We start from the raw sequence: 23,953 nt of genomic DNA, 5'->3' as shown, positions 1-23,953 counted from the left end.
TTTTAGCAAAGTTATAACTAAAAAGTGAAAATCACACCTTAAGGTGTGACTTGTTAAAAGACACCACCAAATGGTGGCTTGTAACAAAACCCATATATATATGTGTGTGTGTGTGTGTGTGTGTGTGTGTGTGTGTGTGTGTGTGTGTGTGTGTGTGTGTGTGAGTCCGGATTCGTTGACACCTAGGTGTCAACGGTTATATTGACATCAAATCCTCGCCGTCCATATCGTTTGATCTAAAGGCTAGAAATTTAACAAGGCTTGATGTTTGCTGGATCCCCCTCTCTCTTGCACTCAATGTTTTGTTCTAACCAACACAACCTTGATCTGTTCTAAGTAGCACAACCTTGATCGGAACACCACGAAGCTTTAAATTGATGAACTTTTTTAGAAGTTGAGCCAATATATTTTAATAAAGATAAATTTGTAAGATTAAATTAATTTTTTGTGTTGTTCAAAAGTACGAGATTCTTGGGTTGTGCCTCCTTGTTTATATCAATTTGTTAATCTTTTTCCATTGGAAGAAGGTAGTGAATCATGGAAGAATTTGGATTGGACCTCCGTTGGAATTCGCCAAATCATGTAATTTTTTCCCCTAAACGCCTAATTGAGTTAAGTTGAATTGCTTCCAGTTCTCTATCACAAACAACTCAATTGGTTTAATTATGCTGCCAAGATAGAGCAAAAACCATTGATGGGGAATCAACGGGAGAGAGAATAAAAGGTTCCTGAGATTTGAGAGATTGTGAAACCCATCACATATAAAGAGATTCAGTTGAGCGATGAACCCAGGCTATTGAAGGTTGAAAATAAAGAGTGTGATTCGGTGCATCAAGAAAGTTTGAAATTTATGGAGATCGTTTGATGAGAATTACGCACCTTTGATCAAACTTAAATGAATGGTTGAGATTTGGTGTCAACAGATCCTAACTCGTATATATATATATCTTTCCTCCCACATTTTCTTTTATTTCACACTTATACTTCTTTCTCTCTCTTCTCCCTCTCTCTCTTTATATATATATATATATATATATATATATATATATATATGAGAACATATACTATGAGAATGACATTCTTATATGAGAATAGTGAGAATGAATAAGAGCCATGAGATTAAAAAGCATTGGTTGAGATTAAAACATTCCTAAATGAGTCATTTGTCATTGATATCATTATATAATTATGTTTTGTCTTTAGTATTCCTTTTTTCAACATTCCTAAAATATAATTCTGAATCATCATTAATCAAACTTCATAGAACATTTGCTTAAAAAAAAAGCTTCTTAGAACATATCTTTTTCATAAAAAAAACTAGTGAAATGAGTATCAAGCTTCTTCCTCATGGATCAATCTGGATCACGACAAAATAGAATAAAAACATGGTTACAAAAGACAACAATTTAGAAGGAAAAAAATTGAAATCAAAGAAAGGGATGAATGTGTATTTCTATAGTGTGATAAGAACCGAATTCTAAAGGAAACCATTGAAGTATTGATATCTTGAAATGGAAATTAGGAATTTTTCAATGGAGGAGATGAAGACCATGGAGAGAGATGATGACCGAAATAAATGAATAATAATGACACCCTTTTTAAAAAAAGAATATTATTGATACAATAAAAATCACAATTATATCATGATGTTAATGACAAATGACTCATTTAGGAATGTTTTAATCTCAACCAATGCTTTTTAATCTCATGGCTCTTATTCATTCTCACTATTCTCATATAAGAATGTCATTCTCATAGTATATGTTCTATATATATATATATATATATATATATATATATAACTTCTCTTACCTTTTCTCATCTCCCTTCACACAACAACCACTCTCATCTCATCTAATTCTCTAAAGATCTCTCTCTCTCTCTCTCTCTCTCTCTCTCTCTCTCTCCCTCCCTCCCTCCCTCCCTCCCTCCCTCCCTCCCTCCCTCCCTCCCTCCCTCCCTCTAACACACAGCTTGTCCTCCCCCATTCTATCTTCTTCTTCCTTCCACTCATATTCCCCTAAATTCTCCACCATTTATTTAATCTTAATTTTTATTTGTGTTTTTGACTTGTGAGTTTAGTGTTTTTTCTTATCTAATTATTATCAATGTGGTGAGTTTAAGTTATGGTTCGTATGTAGAAGATGATGGAGATTGAGGCTTTGTCGGGAGGCTAAGGTTTTAATTTTTTTTTCACCTTTGGGTTTATCTCCCCCAACCCAAATGCATTTTCAAATACTTATTATTTTTTTTTTTTTAAATTGGGTGCAATTGTTGTTGTGGAAGATGGGACTTATTTTTTTATCTATGACTCAAAATAACTAGTCCGGCTTTTTTCTCCACAACAACGGATCTTTCACTCATTGACCTAACATTTTTATGACGTGTTTTATATTTTTAAAAAGTTCATATATTTAGTTTTAATGTGTTTTGAAGTATAACAAAGGGTTGATTTTTTTTTTGTTTTTTTTTTAGATTGTTCAAAACAAATAAAGTGTTAAGTTGTAATTTACTTGGTTTAGATGCATATGTTAAGTTGTAATTTTTTTGGTTGAGATGCATTTTGTTGTGTATGTTGATTACGATGCTGTTAGGAGATTTTAAGCTTGAGTATGAATCCCTATGTTTGATTAATTAGTTGATCACAACTTCTAAGCTATTTTAATGTTGAAAATAGTTGTACAAATCTATCTCTTACGTGTTTTAGTTTTTTAATTTGTTTAGTAGAGCATGCTACAATGTAATCTACAACACAAAACAAGTGCAAACAAATCAAGTTAATTACAACATAAAAAATCATATAATTCAAATAAATTGCAACTTAACATTTTCTTTTGAACAAACTCAAAAAAGAAAAAACCAAGCCTCTAGGCTCTAGTACTGATGCTTCCACTACGCAATATCTGTTCAATTTATAAAATCAATATGGAAAACATATAAAATATTCTCTGAAGTTGCAAATTAAATATAAACTTAAATCAAACTCCTTGTATGCAAAGAAAACCTCGCATAAAATGGAAATCACTAAAAACAAAAATAAAAAGAATTCATTACTTACAAAACACATCATAAAAGTGTTAGTTCATGAGCGGGAGATTTATTTTGTTGGGAAACAACTGAACTCGCTTTGAGACATGGATGAAAAATAAGTTCATCTTCCACAACATGACCAAATACAAAATAAAATGAATACAAAATTTGAAAACGCACAAGAAGAAACAAAATAAGATAGAAACGAAGAGAGAGAAGAACCCGAAGGTGAAAGAAATCCAATCAAAATTCAGTCGGTAAAAACCTAACTCTCCATAGTCTTTCGCGTACAAACCCTCGTCTATCCTCACCACCAGAGGGAGGGAGAGAGACAATGAGAGGGAGAGGAAAATAAAGGAAACAGAGTGCTTGAGAAATATTGAGATCTCGGGACAAATTATAGTTGAATTTGAAATAGACGGAGGGAAACAAATTTGAAGATTAAATTGTCATTGAGATTATAGACGAGGTGTCGAATTTTAAGAGAAGGTTAAGATGGTATTGGTGCTAGACATAAGGTTTTTTAGATACATATAACATACAATATAATTGCAGGATGAATAATGTAAGAGGAGCGTGAAATGTTACTGGTTGTCATGGTGTATCATCACATGTTGATTTGAGGCATTGTCTTAACTTGAATAGGAGATTGGCAGCGAAGCTAGATTAATTTTTGCGAGGGGGCTAAATACAAATAATTTTTTCTAGATTTTAAGAGAAGGTTAAGATGGTATTGGTGCTAGACATAAGGTTTTTTAGATACATATAACATACAATATAATTGCAGGATGAATAATGTAAGAGGAGCGTGAAATGTTACTGGTTGTCATGGTGTATCATCACATGTTGATTTGAGGCATTGTCTTAACTTGAATAGGAGATTGGCAGCGAAGTTAGATTAATTTTTGCGAGGGGGCTAAATACAAATAATTTTTTCTAGATTTTAAGAGAAGGTTAAGATGGTATTGGTGCTAGACATAAGGTTTTTTAGATACATATAACATACAATATAATTGCAGGATGAATAATGTAAGAGGAGCGTGAAATGTTACTGGTTGTCATGGTGTATCATCACATGTTGATTTGAGGCATTGTCTTAACTTGAATAGGAGATTGGCAGCGAAGCTAGATTAATTTTTGCGAGGGGGCTAAATACAAATAATTTTTTCTAGACAGAGACAAATTATCTGCGAGGGGGCTAAATACAAATAATTTTTTCTAGACAGAGACAAATTATCTTTTTTAAAATTTTATATATTAAATTTAAGGGTCAAACATGTTTTTTTTTTTGTGGTGGCCGGGGTTTGAACCCCGGACCTTTTGCATATTTTATGCATTATCCATACCAACTGAGCTAAGCTCACTAGGACAAATATATTTATAATTGAATATTTACTAAATAGACCAACAATTTATTTTTTAACGTCAATAAATAAACTATTTGTATTAAACTATTGTTCATTTTGTTTGCATGTTGATAACTTTTATTGCTAAAAATGCTTTCACTATAGTTATTGTAGAGACCGAAATGTCAAAATATAAGGCAAATAAGTTTATTAATCAAGTAATTTTTTTAACCTTTTAATTTATTCTAAGTTTTTACAAATGAATTTATTTATGGTAGTTAAAAATATATTACTGAGGTTTGTACCAAAAAAAAAAAAAATATATTACTGAGGTAACTAGCTATATTAATATATTTAGTTATTCGATAAAAATGAAAAATTTTGGGTAGCCAAAGCTACCCTTAACTACAAGGGATTCGTCCCTGTAGGAGATAAAATGATGATTTCAACCAGACTCAAGTTAATAGGAGCACAAAGATGAACACAAAGGAGTGAAATTTGGTGTAACACAAACATGCTACGGGAGAAGATGAATGGATAACTTACTGATAAGTTTTTTTATACATAGAATACACATCTATCATATTTGACTATCACGTTTCACTTTTATCTTTCTTTGCTTTGAACGAAAGTTTGTTATATGTATTGAGTTGTAGTGATTTTGCAGAAATCCTTACCACCATGGCAATAAAGATCTTCGAGAGTGATACATTAGATTATGAATATGACCCTATTACGTTTTTAAATTTCCTTTTTTCTTTTCTCCCTTCTTGCGATTAAGTTAAATTCCATTTAGAAGAGAAACACAAAAATGTCGAACTTCTATTTTTTATTTTAGACCATGTTGTCTCAGGCTCACATATTTTGTTTTTACTCAATTCTTAGAGTGTGTTTGGGTGAGGGAGTATAGAGTTAATGCATGTGTTTGGAATACTCCCAAATCATATCGAGAATGTGCGTTCATTTAACTCTACAAATAGTAGTTTTTAAAATTTCATGGTAAGAAGGATGTAACCGTGCGACGGCGGTGAAGTACTGGTCAACAAAAAATGCAAAATGTAATTTTTTGAGGGAATTCAAATTATTATATATTTTTACCATTTTTGGATTTAGAATTTTTTGAAATGTTAAAATGAAGGATATTGTGAAGCATTTTGTCAAAACTAAAATGAAGGAATTTCAAATATCATCTAAAAATTAAGAATTTAAACAGAACAAATGTTAGACATTGGTTAATTAGATGACGATGGTCTTTCATGCATAAATTGTTGGGGAGTTCGAGGGACGCAGTAGCAACAACAAACCAATACACCAAGACTACCCAACCGAAAGACAGTACATCTTTACAAAAAAATCTTAAGACATTAGATATAAAAAACTATTTTTTTATATATCCAACATTTTATCAATTCATAGAAAATATATATATATTTTTTTGTGGTGGCCGAGGTTCGAACCCGGACCTTGCATATATTATGCACTATCTTTACCAACCGAGTTAAACTTTCATAGAAAATATATGACTTAATAATTCACACTTGAAACCTAACACATCAACCCCGGAAACCCTGTGTGAATGCACATATACGTTTTTTGGCGCGAAAACGAATATTTGGCGCGAAAATCAACATAACATTAGTGATAGTGAGGGCGTGTATTCATTCATCCAATTTATTTATTTTGGTTATTTTTCTAATTCCAAAACGAAACTTTAGCCATGGATTCATTGCCTGCTGCAAAGCGACGTCGTCAGAGCAAAGACAACCAGATTGAATCATCAACGCCGCTAAAACAACTGTCACCGGTGGTTATCTTCGCTCACGGTGCCGGTGCTCCTTCCTCTTCTGATTGGATGCTAAGGTTCCATTTTCTTTATTCATTCATTTAATTTAAAATTATAAATAAAATGTGTTGAATCTTATTATAATTAGGTATTTTCTCCATGTGATAGATGGAAGAGTATGTTGAAGGAAACCTTACATGCTACTGATGTTGTCACGTTTGACTACCCTTGTGAGTTTCTTTCCAATCCAATCCATTTCATTTAACTTATCATTCAACTACACTTAAACTAATCACATGTCTGAATTGACTTATTTGAGTTTATCTACTAACATATTCATAAGTTGTTTTTAGTTTATTTCCATAAGATCTCTATGATATCTTATGAAAACAATTTATAACTTATATGAAAATCGTTTGACTTTATTTTATCTTTTGTTATAAACACTTGTATATTTATCCAAACGGTGCCTTATAAGTTCGTTGATTTTTTTTATCTAGGTTTTGCATTTATTTTAGTGAAAAATCATGATCTGTAGTTCAGTGAACCGAGTGTGAACCTTTAGATTACTTGTTTGATGTATGTATTTTTTAACTCCGAAGCGAATCTAATGAATTTGTCATTTGCTAGACATGTCTGGTGGGAAAAAGAGGGCTCCTCCTAAGGCAGAAAAGTTGGTGGAGTTTCATTCACATATCGTGAAGGAAACTGCAACTAAGTTCCCTGGTCATCCTCTCGTACTGGCCGGCAAATCAATGGGTTCAAGGTGCATTGTTGTTATTATTATTATTTTTTGAAGTTTTAATTTGGACATATATGTTTGCATGAGGAAGTCCTAATAAAAATTATTGCTAGCAAGATAGTTATGTTTGCATTTATTTTATTGTAGAGTTGGATGTATGGTGGCTAGCATGGAAGACATCAATGTTTCCGCTGTACTATGCTTGGGCTACCCATTAAAGGTTTAATCTTTATGATAATTTCATGCTAATCTTTGTGCTACAAAAATGAACTGATTGAATGTTTTTTCTGCCCCTTTTACTTTGTGGCGGCGATACTAAAGAAATTTTGAAATTATTTGTTTATATTAGTTGCCATATGCCTTACCCCATTTGTGATTTTGTTGAAAATTCGACATCCACTTTAGTTTGGGTCTTTGGACCTCAGTGCCACCTTCAGTACTTCCATTTCTTCAAACTGTTGGACCGGCTATGAAACCATCCTTGATTTTCAGCTTAGCTGTTCACATTCTGTCTCTCCCCTAGAATGTGATATGTGGAAATCTAACTTTGATCCTCTCACGTACAAGCTTAGCAAATGTTGCCAACTGAGCCACACTCATTGGATTTCAACACTGACTTCATCCCTTTGTTGATAATTAAAGTTTACTCATTAATCTCTTTTTTTTTTTTTTTTGAATTGTCTTGCTTTTCTATAGCATTTATTCATAGGTGAGTTTGGCCTTAAGCTAGTCATCTTAGTTTGCCAACTCGATTGATGAAGTTGTCATTCTTGGAGCACGTGTAGAGCTCTCAAATATGTACTAGGCTACTTTGAATATTTTCCTCTTCATTTCTTCATGGCTTGCACTATCATTTGCACTTGTTGGACTTTCAGTTTTCTGTTCAGAAATTGTTGGCATGCCACACTCAAGCAATTATGGTTGGTGCATTAGTTTTCTTAGGGTGTTTTGGTAAAACAGAAACTGTCATTACTACATATGGTCAAATTTAAGATAATATAATTAAGTATTACATCAATTTTGTTGCCATTGTTCCAGGGAATTAATGGTGCGGTTAGGGATGATACACTGTTACAGCTAACAGTTCCTACAATGTTTGTCCAGGTAGAGTTCTCTTTTTCTAACTTGTCATTGCAGTATGGTATAGTTCTGTAGTCATAGCTCCTCAGTTTCATACACTGTTAGTCTATTGGATGAACCATGGATGTGTTTTCAATTTCCATCAGTATGACATTCTGTAATGCACAGATAAATTTTTGGTCTCCTAATGCTAGTCTTGTGTGTGTCTTGAGCAGGGCAGCAAGGATGGTCTCTGTCCACTTGAGAAGTTAGAGACCACTCGAAAGAAGATGAAAGCGCTCAATGAGCTGCATGTCATTGATGGTGGTGACCACTCTTTTAAGGTTGGTAAGAAGCATCTGCAAGCAAAGGGTTCCACTCAGGATGAAGCCGAAGTTGCTGCTGTGAAGGCCATTGCCGCTTTCATTTCCAAATCTCTTGAAGGATGATGATGCCCCCATCTTAAGTCGATTCTATAGCGTACCAAGGTTTGTATATACACTTTTTTGTATCTAGCTTGGTAGTAATCTAGGCCCTGTTCTTGCCAGTTGGCTGTAATTATACTTTTGGTGATTTGGTCATGTTTATGCCCTTGGTAGCAGAGTAGACATATATGACTCTGTTGTTTTCACAGTATTAGAAGCCTACTTGATAACGACAGGGTTGTATTTAATTTAATGCAGTTTTACATATGTGTTAAGACTTGGTAAGTTGGTAACAAAGACATTTGAAATCCTACTATGGAACATACCAGAGAAATTAGGAAAAGTTCAACATCTTTTATTCATCATAAGGTACAAGCAGACAAGTGAAATATTGGCCTTTAGTTGCCCTAGTTATTTTGGGTGCAACAATGATATCAAATTATAAATATGTTTTAATATAATTAAATAAACTTTGTTCAGTTGCATCCCATTTGCAGCTTCTAGTTCCATGCATTAATTCTGCAGACACAATCAAAAACAGAAATCAGTAAACAAATCAATGGAACAAAATAAACTCGGTCTAATTGAACATGCATGCATTTAATGTATAACATTTCTTTTTCACGTTATTATTTGGATGAGCTTGTGTGTTGAGAACTTTTGTGTCTTTTAAGTCACCTACCTTTGGCTTTGGCTTTGTCTTTGGACATTTCTTTTCATTGTCACTTTCGCTATCACTGCTGCCGCTGTTGTCTCCCTCACCGTTATTGCGGGTCATTCCATTCTTAATCCTCCGGAACAAATTCATATCCTTCTTATTGTTGAGCTCTCTATTTTTCTTAGGAGCCCCAAAGCATGTTGTAGTTGCACCATAAGGATAAGGGCCTTCTTTGGTTTCAGTGATTTCTGCTTGAACTACACAAACTGTAATATGGGTTTTGGTGACACCATGCTTCTTGTCGTGTTGGGTCTGAGTCTGACCATAGTGGTGAGTTTCTGTTTTGGAGCCATTGTGGCCATTTGATTCAACCTGACTTTGGGAGCTGCAGTTCTGGACTTGATTCTGAGTACTGCCATGGCGGGCATGGTGTCCTTTGAAGGCCTTGTTTGTTATCTCAGATATTTTTTGGCCGATCGAGCTGTGCTGGGTTTTTGGTTGGCAGACTTCAATGGCAGCAGATGGTTTCACAGACTGAGCTGAAGCCATTGCAATAGTTAATGTTGCTTGCTCAGATTGATTTCTATGAAGTTGCAGGGTAGTTTTGCATCAAGGGCCTTTTATTGGCATAACAAGAGTGAGTGGAGCTCATCCTCTCCTCCCATAGTGGAGAAATAAATTAACTATTCAATTATGCTATTCGAAATATGGCCTAAAAAAAAGCAGTCTTATCATTTTATCAGCAAAGCAGAGAGCAGAACTTATTCTGTGTCATTTCAGAACGTATCTGCAATTAAATTATGTGAAAGAACCTAATAATGTCGGAATTAGCATCAGAGATCATGCAAACATCATGAATAAGTTCCCACACAAATTGTGGACCAAGAATTTTATTTTAAGAAAATAAAAGATAATATGCCATTTATGCTTTTAGTAAACAACTCATATTCAGGTCAGTTTTGTTATTAAAATTGTTCAATTTTGTCCCTTTCAGTCAATTTTAGAATATCTTGAAAATTATTCCAAAATATTTTTATCTCACGTATAAGAGAATCATAAACTTTGTAATTTTAATAGCTAGCTAATTTCATTGTTTGAAAATGACTAAATTTTAATTTCATTGTTTGAAAATGACTAAATTTTATGATTTATAATTGTATAACAAGAATATTAATAATGAGTAAAAAAACTAGAATAATAATGAAAGTTGTATTAATTTAAAAGTAAGTATTTAAGACATCTCAAAACTCTGACTTTAAAATTAAGTTTCTTATTTGATCGTTCCTTATAAACAATAGGCTAAGTTACATCAAAAGCTCTTTAAGTTTTGCGTTTGTAACATACAAGTCATTTAAGTTATTTTTTCTCATAACTATCCTTTAAATGTTAAGCCGTTTGCAAAGCTAGCTTTTAGTTTACCTTCCGTTAAAAATAGATGAGCTGAAAGTTAAGTGTATGACATGGAAAATCCAAGTAAATTATATATATTTGTAATTAATTTTTATTAAAATAATTAACATAATTTTTTAGCCTAAATAATATTAAGGTGAAGTTTCTTGAAGTAAAATTAATCTCTAAAAATGTTCATAAATTTTTTCCCCCTGTAAAACTGAAAAAAGGGATTGTTGATCGATCCTCATAAACAAAATTTTATCATAAAATCAACTAAACCACACCTACTCTTTTTAGAATGAAATATAAACAACTACAAAAAAAATTAAATATAAACAAAAATGATAGTTTTAAAAAATTAATGTATGATGATTAATTTTTAACCACACACATCAACTTTTTAAACAACTTTTTATTATATTTTATTCCGAAAGAAGAATATAGTTTTACATTACCACTCAAGTAGTTCCTATAACATTAGAGGATCTCATAAAAAGCTGCATACGTGTTTTTTAGTGGATTTTGAGAGTTGAACTCACTCAAGGAGAAGATGAGGTTTTTTTAACCAATTCAACTCGAATTGCAACAAACAATGTATCTGTTGACTATATTGGAAAGTGTTGGAACAAAATGTGTTTAACAATGAACCTTAAAGGGTTTTGATGATAACAAGGTATTAAAAATTGTAAATTGGACTAGCTAATATTTGTTCAAGTGTACAGGACCATAATTATAAAGTTACATCATCATTGGTTCTGAATGAGCAAATAAAGAGCTATGGAAACAACAAAAATTTGAAGCTTGGACGCTCCTGAAGGCAACTTGCTACTGAAGAGAAAAAGCGCTCCTGAAGTCAAGCTGCTCCTGAAGAAATAGCGCTCCTGAAGTAAGCTGCTCCTGAAGAATAGTGCTTCTGAAGACAAGAGGTCCAGAAGCCACATCATCAGAAGCTGCGTCATCAGAAGCTGCAGAAGTCATATCATCAGAAGCTGCATCATCAGAAGCTGCCTCATCAGAAGCCATTTCACCAGAAGCTGAATATCAACTGGATTTGCAAAGAATCAAGAATTGAAGAATTATCAATGCAAAAGCTGTCTATTGGATTCGAAAACACAAACAAAGGATTAGTGGAGTTTGCAACGGTCATTTCAAAGGTGTTTGAAGGCGTGTGTTTGCAATTTGGACGAAAGCGTTGACATTGTACTTTGTACGAATTGTACAACCACGTTCTCCACTACTCTGTTTTGTGTCCGCGCTACAGGACAAGAAAACAGCTCCAGAATACGGTTTCGCCTGCATAGATGTTCCTTTGGATAAGGAATGGATTTCAAATTTGTTCTTCATAGGACAACAGCCAAATCAGGCAAAAGATTATTGGTGAAAGATCAAGCTTCAACAACGACTCTTTGGTGTGCTGGCAATTTCACAACGTCTCTCTCACACCTCTATATAAAGGAGTGAAGACCTAGAGAATTGGTAATGCAAGAACGCTGAACGAAAGACTCACAAGATTTTCACAAGTACCAAACCTCTGCTGAAATTGTTCTGCATTCACTTAGAATTTCTGTGTCTCAAAGTCATATCTTAGAAATTCTTAAGTCCATTGAGTCTGTATCTGATTTGTATTGTGAGCACCTCTGATTGTATATCAAGTGTTCAACCTTAAACAATTTTCTGTGTAATTTTGTTTAGTTAGGAAGTCTCTTGCAGTTGTGCTTGAGCAGGAAGTCTCTTGATTGTGTTCTTGAGCAAAGGAAGTCTCTTGCTTGTGTGCTTGAGCATTGGAAGTCTCTTGCTTGTGTGCTTGAGCATTTGTAATCAGATATTACTCATAGTGAAATCTCCTTGGAAGTGCAAGGGGGACTGGACTACTTCCGGATTGTGGAAGGAACCAGTATAATTGCTTTGTGTCGTTCTTCTTCTCTCTCTCTCTGTTTTATTCCGCTGCATTTAGATTCTGATTATCACTTCAGAAGCTGTCTCGCTTAGCTTCTGATCAGTGTGTTCAGTTTTTAGGAGAAACGAAGAATTTTTCTAAAACACAATTCAACCCCCCTTCTTGTGTTTTTCTCACCTTCAATTGGTATCTAGAGCCTTGGTCTGTTGTGTAACACTTAACCGTGCAACAGTCAAAGATCTGAGAAAAACATGTCTACTCCTACTCCTACTGGTCCTGGTGATACTAGCTATAAACATGTCTCACATGATTATAGTGATAGTAAGAAAACCAGTATTGGAAAAGTTCCAAAGTTCAATGGAGATGCTGAAGAGTTCTCTTGGTGGAAGACCAACTTTTACAGTTACATCATGAGCCTAGATGAAGAATTATGGGATATTCTGGAAGATGGTGTTGGTGATTTAGTCCTTGATGAAGAAGGAGCTGTTGTGGATAGAAAGAAACATACTCCAGAACTGAGGAAACTTTACAAGAAGCATCATATTATCAGAGGAGCTCTTGTCACTGCCATACCCAAAGCAGAATACATGAAGATGAGTGACAAATCCACTGCTAAAGCTATGTTTGCTTCTCTCTGTTCAAATTATGAAGGGAGCAAGAAGGTCAAAGAAGCAAAGGCTCTCCTGCTTGTACATCAGTATGAGTTATTCAAAATGAAGGATGATGAAACTATTGAGGAGATGTACTCAAGGTTTCAAACCTTAGTTTCTGGTCTACAGATTCTAAAGAAGAGCTATGTTGCTTCTGATCATGTAAGCAAGATACTCAGAAGCTTACCTGCCAGATGGAGACCAAAAGTGACTGCCATTGAGGAAGCTAAAGATTTAAACACTTTAAGTGTCGAAGATCTTGTTAGTTCTCTCAAAGTTCATGAGTTAAGTCTTAATGAACATGAGTCTACTAAGAAGAGTAAATCAATAGCTCTTCCATCCAAAGGCAAGTCATCAAAAGCTCTCAAAGTGGTTGAATCTGAAGAGGAAGAACAGTCAAGTTCAGACTCTGAACCAGATGCTGCAGAAATGGCCATGCTCTCAAACAGACTTCAATATCTGGCCAAGAAGAACAGAAAGTTTCTCTCCAGAAGGGGTAACTCCAGAAGCTCAAGGAAAGAAGATCAGAAGGGATGCTTCAACTGTAAGAAGCCAGGTCACTTCATTGCTGAATGCCCTGATCTTCAAAGAGAAAAGTCAAAGGACAAGTCAAAGAGGTCTACATTCAAACCAAGCAAATTCAAGAAGCAGATTAAGCAGAGTTTAATGGCAACCTGGGATGATTTGGGTAGTGAATCTGGATCTGATAAAGAGGAAGCTGATGAAGATGTAAAGGTAGTTGTTGGGTTGGTAGCAACAGCAACTTCGGAAGCTGGGTCAGATTCAGACTCAGAAGATGAAAACGAGGTATATTCCAAAATTCCCAGAGATGAACTTGTTGAGTCACTTAAAGAACTTCTTACACATTTTGAAGTAAGAACCAATGAGTTGAAGGATTTAAAAGAAAAATATGCTGATTTGGTACAACAGCAAAAATCAACTTTATTGGATCTGAAAGCTTCTGAACAAGGACTTAGGGGCTTTGACTTCATGTGTAAAACATATGAAGATCAGCTCAGGTTCTTATGTCAGAAGCTACAAGAAAAGTGTAATGAAAAACCTTTAAGTAACCATGAAATTGCTCTTGAAGATTTTATTATATCTGGCATTGACAGAAGCAGAGTGGCTTCTATGATTTATAGCATTTACAAGAACAATGGCAGAGGAATTGGTTTTCCAGAAGTGAAACTGGAGAAAACCAATCTAAAGTCTTGTTGTGAATGCATCAAGGAAGGTCTGAAAACATTCTTTGTACCAGAAGGGGCTGAGTTGGAAACTGTTGTTCAATCAGAACCTGAAGCTTCTAGTTCTAAGGCTAAGATTACTTCAAAGCCAAAGAACTCTAAGTCAAAGGCTATGATCAAATCTGATTCCAAAACTTCAAAGGTTAGGATCCTGAAAAGATCAGAACCTATTCCTCAGAGTCTGGTGAAACCAAAATCTGGGGTTCTGAAGTCTAAGTTTCAGAAGAAGACAGTTACTGCTTCTGAAGTACCAAAACCTAAGGTGATGGTTAATCAGAAGCAACCCAACTCACAGCACAAGGTACAAGAAGTGAAGAGTAAAGCCTTAAGTACTAACCTTCCAGGACCCATAGAACAATGGGTACCTAAATCTAAAAATGTCAATGATGCAGGTATGTCTAAGAGCAGTGCCAAAGCAAAGATCATGGTACCTAGACAGTGGTTGCTCAAGACACATGACAGGAGACAAGTCCATGTTCCTCAGCCTAACAATGAAAGAGGGAGGAAATGTGAAATTTGGAGGCAACCAGTCAGGCAAGATCATAGGTACAGGAACTATTGGTAACTCCTCTACCTCAATTAATAATGTATGGTTGGTAGATGGTCTTGAACATAACCTTTTGAGCATTAGTCAATTTTGTGATAATGGTTATGATGTGCTTTTTGAAAAACCCAACTGTACAGTAATCAACAAGGAAGACAAATCCATTGTGTTCAAAGGAAAGAGAGTTGACAATGTCTATAAAATCAATTTTTCTGAACTGGCTGATCAGAAGGTGATGTGCCTACTATCAGTGAATGATAAGAAATGGATGTGGCACAGAAGGTTGGGACATGCTAACTGGAGGTTAATCTCTAAGCTTAGTAAGTTACAACTTGTGAAAGGGCTACCAGACATTGACTATTATTCAGATGCACTCTGTGGTGCATGTCAGAGAGGGAAAATTGTGAAATCATCTTTTAAAACAAAAGATATTGTTTCAACCTCAAGACCTTTAGAATTACTCCATATTGATTTATTTGGACCAGTAAGTACTGCATCCTTATATGGAAGTAGATATGGATTAGTCATTGTTGATGATTACAGCAGATGGACTTGGGTGAAATTCATAAAGAGTAAAGATGTTGCGTGTGATGTATTCAGTAGCTTCTGCACTCAAATTCAATCTGAAAAAGAATCAAAAATTTTGAAAGTCAGAAGTGATCATGGTGGAGAATTTGAAAATGAGCCATTTGAAGCTTTTTGTGAAAAACATGGAATTTTCCATGAATTCTCTTCTCCTAGAACACCACAACAAAATGGGGTTGTAGAGAGAAAGAATAGAACTTTACAAGAAATGGCCAGAACCATGATTCATGAAAACAATTTACCAAAACATTTTTGGGCAGAAGCAGTGAATACAGCATGCTATGTTCAAAACAGGATCTATATTAGACCTATTTTGGAGAAAACAGCATATGAACTCTTTAAAGGAAGAAAACCCAATATCTCTTACTTTCATCAATTTGGATGTACATGTTACATTCTGAACAACAAGCTCTACCTAAAGAAATTTGATGCCAAGGCCCAAAGAGGAATCTTTTTAGGTTACTCTGAAAGGTCAAAGGCATACAGGGTGTATAATTCAGAAACACTCTGTGTTGAAGAATCTATGCACGTTAAATTTGATGACAAAGAGCTTGAAGATAAAACTTCAAAGCAAGGTGAAAGTTTTGCAGAGATACAGGTTCCTGAAGCTACTCCAGAACCTGATCAGATAGCTGAGTCTGAAGATAGTCCAGAAGCTGAACCCACATCAGAAGCACAAGATGAAGCTGCTTCTGATGAAGCACAAGATGACTCACATCAAGAAGATCCTCCCAGAAACACATTCAAACACAAGTCTTCACATCCTGAAGAGCTAATCATTGGAAACAAAGATAGTCCAAGAAGAACAAGATCACATTTCAGACAAGAAGAGTCAATGATTGGACTAATCTCAATGATTGAACCTACAACAGTTGATGAAGCACTTTCAGATGATGGATGGATCCTAGCTATGCAAGAAGAGTTGAATCAATTTCAAAGAAATGATGTGTGGGATCTGGTACCCAAACCTCAGCACAAGAACATTATTGGAACAAAATGGGTATTCAGAAACAAGCTGAATGAGCAAGGTGAAGTAACAAGAAACAAAGCCAGACTTGTTGCACAAGGGTATAGTCAACAAGAAGGCATTGATTACACTGAAACGTTTGCTCCAGTTGCAAGATTGGAAGCAATCAGGTTACTTCTTTCCTATGCAGTTAATCATGGCATAATATTATATCAGATGGATGTCAAGAGTGCATTTCTCAATGGTGTCATAGAAGAAGAAGTGTATGTTAAGCAACCTCCTGGATTTGAGGATATTAAATATCCTGACCATGTTTTTAAATTGAAGAAATCACTATATGGCTTGAAACAAGCTCCCAGAGCTTGGTATGATAGACTAAGTAATTTCTTAATCAAAAATGATTTTAAGAGAGGACAGGTTGACACTACACTCTTCAGAAGGACCCTTGGGAAAGATATTCTTGTTGTGCAAATATATGTTGATGATATAATATTTGGTTCTACTAATGCATCTCTTTGCAAGGAATTTTCTGAGTTAATGCAGGATGAATTTGAAATGAGCATGATGGGAGAGCTGAAGTTCTTCCTTGGCATTCAAATCAATCAATGCAAAGATGGAGTCTATGTTCATCAATCAAAGTACACAAAGGAGCTTCTGAAGAAGTTCAAACTTGAAGATTGTAAAGTGATGAACACTCCAATGCATCCTACGTGCAACCTGAGCAAAGAAGATGAAGGAACTAAAGTAGATCAGAAGCTGTATAGAGGTATGATTGGTTCTTTGTTATACCTCACTGCATCTAGGCCAGATATTTTATTCAGTGTATGCTTGTGTGCAAGATTCCAATCAGATCCTAGAGAATCTCATATGACTGCTGTCAAGAGAATCTTCAGGTATTTGAAAGGAACAACCAATCTTGGACTCCTTTATAGGAAATCCTTAGATTATAAGCTAATTGGATTCTGTGATGCTGATTATGCTGGTGATAGGATTGAAAGAAAGTCAACCAGTGGCAATTGTCAATTTCTGGGTGATAATCTTATATCCTGGGCTAGCAAAAGACAAACAACTATTGCTATGTCTACAGCAGAAGCAGAATACATTTCAGCTGCAAGTTGTTGTACACAACTACTTTGGATGAAACATCAGTTGGAAGATTATCAGATAACTGCTAACAGTATTCCCATTTATTGTGATAATACTGCTGCTATTTGTTTGTCTAAAAATCCAATTTTGCATTCAAGAGCGAAGCACATTGAAATCAAACACCATTTTATCAGAGATTATGTTCAAAAAGGAATTTTAGATATACAATTCATTGATACTGAAAATCAATGGGCTGATATATTTACTAAGCCTTTAACTGTTGAAAGATTTGATTTTATAAAGAAAAATTTGAACATGCACTTTGTATCTGATTAAATGCTTGCTTGCTCCTGAATAGGATTTTAGGTTCTGAAGTTAGTTCAGAAGCAGTAGTCCATCAGAAGCTCTTTATTGAGGTTCTGAGGAAAACTCGCTTCTGATGATGACGTCAGCATCTGAAGTCCAGAAGCTGGATTTATTGCTTCTGAATAGTTGAATTAGTGGAAACGTTGGAAGTTACCTTTTAAAAAGTAACTTTTGGCCCACTAACTTGGTAGTTACTCTGTGAACTTCTTACGTGGCCTGTATGTGTTGGTGTATAACTAAAAGGGCAATGATGATTTAAAAGCTTTGAAAGTACTTTTCACGCGCCCCCAATTTTGTCATTAATGTTATGTTTGTTTGTCTCTTTTGAATTGCAATCGTTTTACTTTTAACACTTTGTCAATTCACACACTACTCACTCACAACAAACACATTTGCTCTCAAACCTCTTGCGAAGTAAGCGCATTCTCTCAACCTTAGAACCCTAAAATCTTCATCTTCTTCAAGTCTTCGTCAATCATCAAATGGCATCATCAAGCTCGCAACGAGAAGATTCAGTATCTACTTCACGAATGGTCCCTGAATATGACTACAGAGGAAGAAGCATGAAATTGGAAGAATGGGATTTGCAGGTTCAGATAGAGAATCCAGTGGACTTTGATTCTCTGAATTTTCATAGGTGTTCAATCAGAAGCTACTATGAAGAGCAAGGACTCATGGATTATTTCAAAATGTTGAATGGACCAACATATGAAGCTCTGGTTAGACACTTCTGGGTAAGAGCAAAATTCTACAACAAAGCGGCATCCTTAGCTGAGGTAAGTCAGATGGTGCTAATGTATCCTGAATTAGAAGGGAAAACAAGAGAAGAAATGGGTCTTGCGCCATTTGTTGAAGATGAAATCAGGTCCAGCATCTGTGGTATTCCAGTAAGACTTGCACAATGGCACATAGAGTATGTTCTCAAGGCTGCAGCCTCTGGATACTACTCTGGAATTGATCTTTCAGATGCTGCTGAAAAACGCATTTGGAAAAAGCAAGCCAACTTGGTGATATACAATTCTGAGAAGGAGAAGAAATATGCTGAATTGAGCATGAAAACTAAGATGCTTCTGAAGATTCAGAATGAGAACCTGTTTCCAAGTGGTGACTGTGTGAAACCAAATCTAGCTCAGAAGGTCCTTCTCCAGCACTTCATCAAGAAGGAAAAGGTGAATGTGCCCAAATACATGTTCAAGTACTTGGTAGAGTGTTTGAAACAGAGTCAGCTACTGGATAAACCCTTGGTTCCTTATGGAAGACTCCTCTCAGAGATATTCTATCAAGGAGGTATCTTGGACAGTCTCAGTCAATCTCAAGGCTTCACAGATCAGCTACTTGACACAAAAACTGGAAAATTCATTAATGCTCATACTCTCTTGAATATGAAGCTAATCAGTGAAGTCACCAAACTTCAAACTGATTTAAGTGAATCATTTGTTAAGTCTGATCTTATGAAGGACTTTCCACCCATCTGCAAGAAGGATCCCATTGAAGTGCAGATGTACTATATCAAGGAACATTTTGAGGCAACCAATGAGAGAATCAGATTGGAAGATATTCCAGAGGAAATGTATGGTGGTGCTCTGCCACGAGCCAGAGGCAGAAAGTCAAAAAGGAAGATAACTGCAGAGCAATATCTAGAGGTTGAACAACCTGCTAAAAAGGCAAAAGTTGCTACTGACAAGCTCAAAATTGGTAGTTCATCAGTACCTTCTATTGAAGAAGCCATTGAAGACATGGATTCCAGGTCGATCATGGATGTTGGCATTTCTCTTGATCAACCTGCTATACCAAAGAGGAAGAGGAAGCCAGCCTTGAGGAGGACCAAGGATTTTCCTCATATCACCTCTACAGCTCAAGATGCTTCTGATTTGGAGTTAAAGGAGTTACAAGAGAAGAAGGCAGCAGCTGAAAAAGTCTTGGAAATTGCTGCTGAGCTACAAGAGTCTGTAGTCTCAGAAGCCAAGAAAATGTTGCAGATGACCAGTGAGTTTGCTCAAGAGGATTCTGATCCTGAACCAGAGAAGGTAATTAATATATCATCAGATTCCGCATCCAAATCATTATCAGACTCTGATGATTCTGATGATGATATACCCTTAGCTCAACTGTTTCGAAAACCAGTAAAAAGCCAATCAACATCAACCAAAACCAACGATAAGCCCTCTCAGTCAACTACTTATGAACCAGTTGGTCACATAATTAATGAGAAGTTGGCTGAACTGGCTGAGCAGAGAGAAAGAGTCATTGATACTATTTTTCGCCTTCACCCTCAACCTCTTAACATTCAACCTCTCAACATGATTCCTCCAGAAAATGTTGAGTCTACAACAGAAAAGGCCTCTGAAGCAACTCCAGAAGCAGCTGCTTCTGAAAATGTTGTTTCAGAAAACCCCCATCAACAAACACCTGAACCACAAAAACCCACAACACCCCCACAATCACCAATAGCCATCATTGACCACCAACTCAACAATCAAACAACAACTTCACTACAACAACCACCAACTGAAACTGAATTTCAACCTTTACCTGAACACTCTCCAGAACCAACTCCCATGGATGTTGACATCTCTCAAGTCAATGTTCAAGACTCAACCTCCACCACACACATTGATTCTGACCAGCCTTCGTCTTCAAACACACAAACACACCTTACCTTTCCAATTCCTAACCCCATTCAAGATTTAGAAATCAGTGATTCTGATCTTGAAACCCTTGATCATCCACCCACAAACATCCTGGAATCTGGATATATTAATTCTGAGCTTCTCACAATCTTGAGTCAGATGCATAATCTGGTGGATCAAAGAAGGACAATTGATCTCACAGGTGCATATGAAGACTCCTGGGCATCTCTTCAAAACCGGGCAGCTGGGGTTATTGAAGAAATCAAGGCCAAATGCATCAGAGTCAAGCAAGCTTCAGTCAGAAGGCTAATGGAGCAAGTGAATCAGAGTCTTAGAGTAAGAAGTTCTACACTGCTCCTGGCAAACCAGCCTTTCTTCTTTGAAACGGATTACTTGACCAGAGAAGCAAGGCTGTGTAAGCTTCTGAAGAAACAGATGGCACAGCAGCAGCAAGAAGCTAGAGAAAGGGAACAAGCTCTTCTTCAGAGGCAACAACAACTTGAAGAACTGTTGAAGAAGAAGATTGAAGAAATGGAAGAGATGAAGAAACAACAACAAACCAACCCTTAGTTGCACACCCTTGTGTTTTTCTTTGTTTGTTGTCTGTTTTAAAATTTCTTAGTCCTTGCTTCTGAAACCATCTTGTCTTATTTCTCTTGCTTCTGAATGCTTACTGATTCTGACTGTTTAGCTGCTTCTGACAATTGATATACATGTTCATATATTTTGCTCTGACTTATTTAGCTCACTTTCTTTTATACTCTCTCCTGTTTGAGTTTTTCTCATATCTTTTTGTCTTTTATGCATAAATTTATTTTAATTTTTTTTGATAATGACAAAAGGGGGAGTATATGTGACAAGTATTTAAAGGCTCTGAGCCCCATTAATGGCATTTGAAATTTTTGAAAACCTTCTATCATTTTTTTACCTTATTGGTATAAGCTATGAACGAACGAAGGAGTATCAAAATTCAAGTAAAATTAATTGAACCATTCTTCTTATCTATAACTTAATTCTTTCAATGATTCAATTTTGTTTTTAAGCTCTGATAATATTATTGCGCGAAAAATGAATTTAATTAACCTGGATAGAACTTAGGGGGAGCTTACAAACCTCACCTTATAGACTATCAGACTCAGGGGGAGTTTGAGCTTACAAACCTCAGATTCTGAGCTTACAAACCTCAGAACCCCAAAGTCAACTTGTTAATTAGATTAACAACAATTGATCAATTTTAAATACTTTTGTTTGTCATCATCAAAAAGGGGGAGATTGTTGGAACAAAATGTGTTTAACAATGAACCTTAAAGGGTTTTGATGATAACAAGGTATTAAAAATTGTAAATTGGACTAGCTAATATTTGTTCAAGTGTACAGGACCATAATTATAAAGTTACATCATCATTGGTTCTGAATGAGCAAATAAAGAGCTATGGAAACAACAAAAATTTGAAGCTTGGACGCTCCTGAAGGCAACTTGCTACTGAAGAGAAAAAGCGCTCCTGAAGTCAAGCTGCTCCTGAAGAAATAGCGCTCCTGAAGTAAGCTGCTCCTGAAGAATAGTGCTTCTGAAGACAAGAGGTCCAGAAGCCACATCATCAGAAGCTGCGTCATCAGAAGCTGCAGAAGTCATATCATCAGAAGCTGCATCATCAGAAGCTGCCTCATCAGAAGCCATTTCACCAGAAGCTGAATATCAACTGGATTTGCAAAGAATCAAGAATTGAAGAATTATCAATGCAAAAGCTGTCTATTGGATTCGAAAACACAAACAAAGGATTAGTGGAGTTTGCAACGGTCATTTCAAAGGTGTTTGAAGGCGTGTGTTTGCAATTTGGACGAAAGCGTTGACATTGTACTTTGTACGAATTGTACAACCACGTTCTCCACTACTCTGTTTTGTGTCCGCGCTACAGGACAAGAAAACAGCTCCAGAATACGGTTTCGCCTGCATAGATGTTCCTTTGGATAAGGAATGGATTTCAAATTTGTTCTTCATAGGACAACAGCCAAATCAGGCAAAAGATTATTGGTGAAAGATCAAGCTTCAACAACGACTCTTTGGTGTGCTGGCAATTTCACAACGTCTCTCTCACACCTCTATATAAAGGAGTGAAGACCTAGAGAATTGGTAATGCAAGAACGCTGAACGAAAGACTCACAAGATTTTCACAAGTACCAAACCTCTGCTGAAATTGTTCTGCATTCACTTAGAATTTCTGTGTCTCAAAGTCATATCTTAGAAATTCTTAAGTCCATTGAGTCTGTATCTGATTTGTATTGTGAGCACCTCTGATTGTATATCAAGTGTTCAACCTTAAACAATTTTCTGTGTAATTTTGTTTAGTTAGGAAGTCTCTTGCAGTTGTGCTTGAGCAGGAAGTCTCTTGATTGTGTTCTTGAGCAAAGGAAGTCTCTTGCTTGTGTGCTTGAGCATTGGAAGTCTCTTGCTTGTGTGCTTGAGCATTTGTAATCAGATATTACTCATAGTGAAATCTCCTTGGAAGTGCAAGGGGGACTGGACTACTTCCGGATTGTGGAAGGAACCAGTATAATTGCTTTGTGTCGTTCTTCTTCTCTCTCTCTCTGTTTTATTCCGCTGCATTTAGATTCTGATTATCACTTCAGAAGCTGTCTCGCTTAGCTTCTGATCAGTGTGTTCAGTTTTTAGGAGAAACGAAGAATTTTTCTAAAACACAATTCAACCCCCCTTCTTGTGTTTTTCTCACCTTCAGAAAGTATTCTTAGATAGTGTTCGGCGTTTAGCGTTTGGATACTATAAACACTTTCTGTTTTATTTTATCTAGTTTAACTTTTTTAAGTGAAATTAAAAGTATTGTGTTTTCCCTTCTATCGTGTTATTATAAGAGAAATAATGTTTCAAACATAAAAAAATTGTTGTCAGATACATTGTAAAGTGTCTTTCGTATGTGTTTTTGAAAAGTAAGTTAAATACAAAAGATAAAAAGTAAGATAGAGATAAAGATAAACATAACTGTCACATTTGTTGATATTTTGATGTCCATCATACTTATACAACTCATACACATTTTTCTTATCATTCATGTTATTCCAATACTAAATAATTATACAGTACAACTCTCAAACAACCCACATTTTTCTATTTTTTTATTTTTATTCAATGTTGTCTCAAATTCAAATATTAATTGATTAATTTATATTGTATCTTATTTAAGATACTTCAACAATACTACCCACTTTATCACATTAAATTCCTCTAATGGACAAAAAGATTAATGGGTGCTGCTATTTCTAGCGAGAAAACATACAGCGAAGGTATCACGAAATTTTGGTAACCGTTAGATTAGGGGATTAATGGAATCAGTAGTGCTATATGTCCAGACAAATGTTATCCCGAGGCATCCACGAAAACTTTTTGGCCAATTAAAATTGTCCTTTTCCGGAAATCAGGGAGGGGGAGGTGTTTAAGTTAGGAAAGGTAAAAGCAAAAACACACTCGTGAAATCCTCGCTATATAATTTGTCGGGATAACAAGCATTTTCCTAATGGAATACAGGGGTTGATGGA

At 35.5% G+C, this 23,953-nt stretch overlaps 2 protein-coding genes across 2 annotated transcripts; one reads left to right on the top strand and one right to left on the bottom strand.

The window, feature by feature from the left end:
• Positions 1–6,036: 6,036 nt before the first annotated feature.
• LOC146934299 (alpha/beta-Hydrolases superfamily protein) lies at positions 6,037–8,698 on the top strand. Its single transcript, XM_085706164.1, has 6 exons — positions 6,037–6,236; positions 6,328–6,389; positions 6,790–6,925; positions 7,049–7,121; positions 7,940–8,005; positions 8,197–8,698. The coding sequence occupies exons 1-6, from the start codon at positions 6,094–6,096 to the stop codon at positions 8,407–8,409; spliced, it is 693 nt and encodes a 230-aa protein (XP_085562290.1). The 5' UTR covers positions 6,037–6,093; the 3' UTR covers positions 8,410–8,698.
• Positions 8,699–8,719: 21 nt separating this feature from the next.
• LOC146934298 (uncharacterized) lies at positions 8,720–9,636 on the bottom strand. Its single transcript, XM_085706165.1, has 2 exons — positions 9,068–9,636; positions 8,720–8,904 (listed from the first exon to the last, which is right to left on the bottom strand). The coding sequence occupies exons 1-2, from the start codon at positions 9,590–9,592 to the stop codon at positions 8,899–8,901; spliced, it is 531 nt and encodes a 176-aa protein (XP_085562291.1). The 5' UTR covers positions 9,593–9,636; the 3' UTR covers positions 8,720–8,898.
• Between the last annotated feature and the right edge of the window lie 14,317 nt (positions 9,637–23,953).

This window comes from Medicago sativa, chromosome 4 (assembly GCF_051527215.1).
Source record: "Medicago sativa cultivar Bolivia chromosome 4, Bolivia_mono, whole genome shotgun sequence".
NCBI classification, from domain to species: domain Eukaryota; kingdom Viridiplantae; phylum Streptophyta; class Magnoliopsida; order Fabales; family Fabaceae; genus Medicago; species Medicago sativa.
The sequence above is the reverse complement of the archived record's forward strand: the minus strand, read 5'-3'. Positions and strand labels throughout refer to the sequence as shown.